Source organism: Poecilia formosa, unplaced genomic scaffold (assembly GCF_000485575.1).
Source record: "Poecilia formosa unplaced genomic scaffold, Poecilia_formosa-5.1.2 Scaffold114, whole genome shotgun sequence".
NCBI classification, from domain to species: Eukaryota; Metazoa; Chordata; class Actinopteri; order Cyprinodontiformes; family Poeciliidae; genus Poecilia; species Poecilia formosa.
Genome location: NW_006800053.1, coordinates 1,871 through 5,745, shown reverse-complemented (window position 1 = coordinate 5,745; position 3,875 = coordinate 1,871). Strand labels below are relative to the sequence as shown.

General features: G+C 41.2%; 1 protein-coding gene and 1 long non-coding RNA gene across 2 annotated transcripts in view; one reads left to right on the top strand and one right to left on the bottom strand.

Moving 5' to 3' along the window:
• LOC103143615 (interferon-induced very large GTPase 1-like) overlaps nt 1–1,392 on the top strand; it is a 1,658-nt gene extending 266 nt beyond the window's left edge. Inside the window, exon 2 of the mRNA XM_007560217.2 lies at nt 5–1,392. Coding sequence (XP_007560279.2) covers nt 5–728 — 724 coding nt within the window. The 3' untranslated portion in view covers nt 729–1,392. The remainder of the gene's footprint in view (nt 1–4) is intronic.
• Nucleotides 1,393–2,849: 1,457 nt separating this feature from the next.
• On the bottom strand, nt 2,850–3,472 carry LOC107837111 (uncharacterized). Its single transcript, XR_001663099.1, has 2 exons — nt 3,160–3,472; nt 2,850–3,108 (listed from the first exon to the last, which is right to left on the bottom strand). It is a non-coding gene; the product is annotated as an uncharacterized LOC107837111 (long non-coding RNA).
• Between the last annotated feature and the right edge of the window lie 403 nt (nt 3,473–3,875).

Genomic DNA, 3,875 nt, shown 5'->3' with positions numbered 1-3,875 from the left:
TCAGCAGAGTCATCAGTCAGGCTTTGTTTGAGGCAACAGAGAAAGTCAAAAAGGAGGAAGGAGACATAGAAACATGGGTGGAGGAATTTTCTAGTAAACTAAAGCCAAAGTTGACACTTGATACCGTTAGTTGTCAAAATTTCAGTGACATAAACAATTTTGACTTCCTTAAAGAAGAGATAGAGAAAGGCCTGAAAAGCATCACAACAGAGATGAGCAAACTCTCCCTGGAAAAGGTGAATGACTGCAGGCTGAAACCTGATCAGATCCTGATTGATCAGCTGTGTAACTGCTGCTGGGAAAGGTGTCCATTCTGTGCTGCTGTTTGCACCAACACTTTGAAGGACCACAGTCCTGAGAAGCACAGTGTTCCTTTTCATCGACCCTCTGGAGTCGAAGGTTGGCATGTAAGAGGAACAGTTGATCTGGTCATTGATTTCTGCACCACATTAGTTGCAAGTGACAGAGCCTTTTACGCTGATGCTGGCTCAGAGGAGGCTTTTCCTTTTAAACAATATCCAACTGCAGGAGAAAAGTATGCTTCATGGAGCATTACAGCTGATGCCTCTATGCTGGCCTACTGGAAATGGTTTATCTGCCACTTTCAAAATGAATTAGAAGTCTACTATGATTTGAAATTTCAGGGTAGTGGAGAAATTCCTCAGCATTGGAAAAACTTCAGTAAGAAGGACGCCATTGAAAGTCTGAATGAAATGTTTAGTTTGTGAAGAAACTGCAACCACTCTATAGTTAGAGATAGCAAGATTGCACACAAACTATAATGAATGGCTATGAATATAAATGTCTGGTTTACTGTTGTCTCAGTTTATTCTGTAAGCTTCGTTGAATTATCTAGCAAACTTGAGTTTGACCTGTGTGGAATTATATGTCACTTAAACCTATCTTTTTATTAGAACGTAACATGTCAAATGTGTTCTCAGTATACAATGTGCAAATAGAATGCATAATTAAAATGTTTTTTTCATCTGATTAAGTGTGACCCTGTTAAGCATTTTACAATATAATAAGAATGTGCTTATGGAAGGTATTTCTCTATCTACATTAAGAAGAAGTAACAAGTTTTAAATGATAAAACTGTAAAATATCTGATATGCAAATAGTTTTTTTGTGAGTGAGAGAATAAATTAAAACACTTCTGTCATTTAATTAATCACTGAATGGTTGAGCACCAAAATATATTAAAATGTGTTATGGGTTACAAATAAACTGCCTGGCCTTGGTGCAACTTTATTCACAGTGTGAAAATGTTTATAACATTTCAAATAAGTTCAATTGCAAAATATATACTTATATTTTCCATTACTTATTTATCAGGTTATAGACAGATTAATTTATTTGACAAATGAATCTCAGCATTTATTAAAATTTCACGTTTTAAGTACCAATTTTGGGACATCTTGATTTATTTGGCTTTATGTTACGGTCTAAATTGGTGGGACAGTAATTTCACTACTATGTGTGACATTTTACGAGCTCCAAATGATACGGGCTAAAACTTTCTTTAATAGTGAAGGTTCTGCAATAACCTCTATACACAGCTGCTCACCTTCGCTACAGAGCGGCCCACCAGGAATGTCCTAGTAGCCCCATATGCCAGTCCATCTTGCCTCTAACCCAAATCTTGTCAGAAGCAGTGCGGAATGTAGTAATATTATCTGAAGGTAGAGGTGAGCAGGTGGTACCTGGGCTTTGAGGTGCGTTCCTGTGACAGTCGTGGCACCATTTCCTTATAACAGGTTGCCTGACCCAGAGTGGAGGGACCGAGACAACCCTTGCCTGTAGTGCTCTGGGCATCTAGTTCAGAAAAAGTTTCTCTCTTCCAGCACAGTCTGTGCTTGCTCCCCTAGACTAGGATTGTCTCTGGTTGATTTTTGACCGGCAAACAGAAGGAGAGGTTGTGAATGACAATGTTGATTTTCTGCGCTGTTTTGTTATTGAAGTCTGCCTGTAGTTCTAGCAATGGCAGTGGAGGAAGTAAAGGAAGCCGTTCAGTCCGAGTAGGACACGCTTCCAAATATTGAATTAGCAGCAACAGCTGTCTTGTTCGGATCAGCATTTCTCTCTTCGTAATGGAGAATGATGATTTTCGGTAAGCTTCTTGGAGTCGAACAGGCACATTACATACATCACGGGCAAACGTTAGTGATTGGGAAAAATTTCAAACATCAGTCTGTGTGTCCAGGAAGCAATCGTTTCTCAACAACTGACAGCCCAAACCCTCTGCATGAAGCAAAGTGAACTACAAGGGGTGCTTTTTGCCAGGCTAGTCCAGAAATGGACAGAATGAGAAAGTCAGAAGTTTTCTTTGCAGCCAAACCATATATGTATTTTTCCCACTCCTGCAAAGGCAATTAAGTAAATAAACAAGTTTTTTCGTTTGTTTGTTTTATTTTTTGCCTATATGTTGAAAAAACTTTCAGTGGACTGTCGACCTGTCCAGGGTGTACTCTGCCTCTCGCCCGTTGATAGCAAGAAATAGGCACCAGCACCCCTCCCGACCCCGATGGGATAAAGGTGTAAGAGGATGGATGGATGGATGGATGGATGGATGGATGGATAAAACAAAGGTTGGCAGCTGAAGGAGGAACAGCTTATCCTGCTCTCTCTCGTCCTTACTGATAACTTTGCCTGTGAATTATTTTTAAAGTCACAATTTTTATAGTTATATTTACATTATCGACATTATAACTGGATTACTTCAAACCTAAGGACCGGGAGATTTTCTCACTTTTATTTTTACCTTACTTTTCTTCACCTCCAAGTTGAACTAGGGCAAAATGTCCCCGTCCGACCCCAAGGACATTAGCAGTATTCTACAACGACTTCAGTTTTTAGAAACGAAGATTCAACGGCTGGAGGTGAACTTTGAGATCAACGCTACCTGTGGAAATGAAACAACTCTTCCTCAAATCAGCTGAGAGGTCATACGCCCCGCACCAAGCAGCTCACCCTGGCTCGCTCAGGGCGTCAAGCTGAAACAAAAGTCTCACACTGCAGATCCCATGAGACGACTAATGGGGAGAACCCCTCACCTGGACGAATCAGCGTGGCCGGCTCTGAGCCGAAACCCACCTTCAACTTCAACACCTGCTCCGCCAAAGAATAGCAAACAAGCAGCTGGAACCAAAACGGCTCCACCGACCCCGCTCCCAAGGACAAAGCGACCAGCCCAAGCCTCAAAACATTCTGACTCCGTGGGAATCCCACTGAAAAACAGATTTTCTGCACTCCAGCCTGAGCCTCTGAGTGAAAACCTACTTTCAAACATCAACAATGAGGCTAAACCAACGCATCCACCCCCCAAAGCTCCGAAGAACAAAGTGACCACCAGGAAAACGAAAGGTATGCAAAGAGTGCTTATTGTTGGAGATGAGGCAGTAAATGGAATCAGTCATGTTTGCAACCCCAAGAAAACGAGAGTGGTTTCTTTTTTTGGTGATACTGTATCTGATTTGACTTGCAAAGTGCTCTCTTTAACCACTGATCAGCCAAATACTGAGACTTTAGTTGTGTATGTTGGAGCCAACGATCTGGCAAAGCAAAAATCTGAAATTTAATATCCTTCTGGACACTATGGGAAAATTAAAAATGAAATTATTTCTCAGTGGTCCAATTCCATCGCCTCAATGGGGAGACGAAAAACATTCCAGGCTGGACATGATAAACAAATGGCTGATTAAAACCTGCTCTGCCAGCTCAGTGACCTTAATCGATAACCTCTGGATCTATTGGCAGCGCTTTCACCTCTTTGGAAGAGGAGGACGCAATCTTAACAAACATGGAATAAGGCTGCTCACTGCAAACATTTTTCATTTTATCAACAAGAACAACAATGTGACCATCACTTCAGAAGA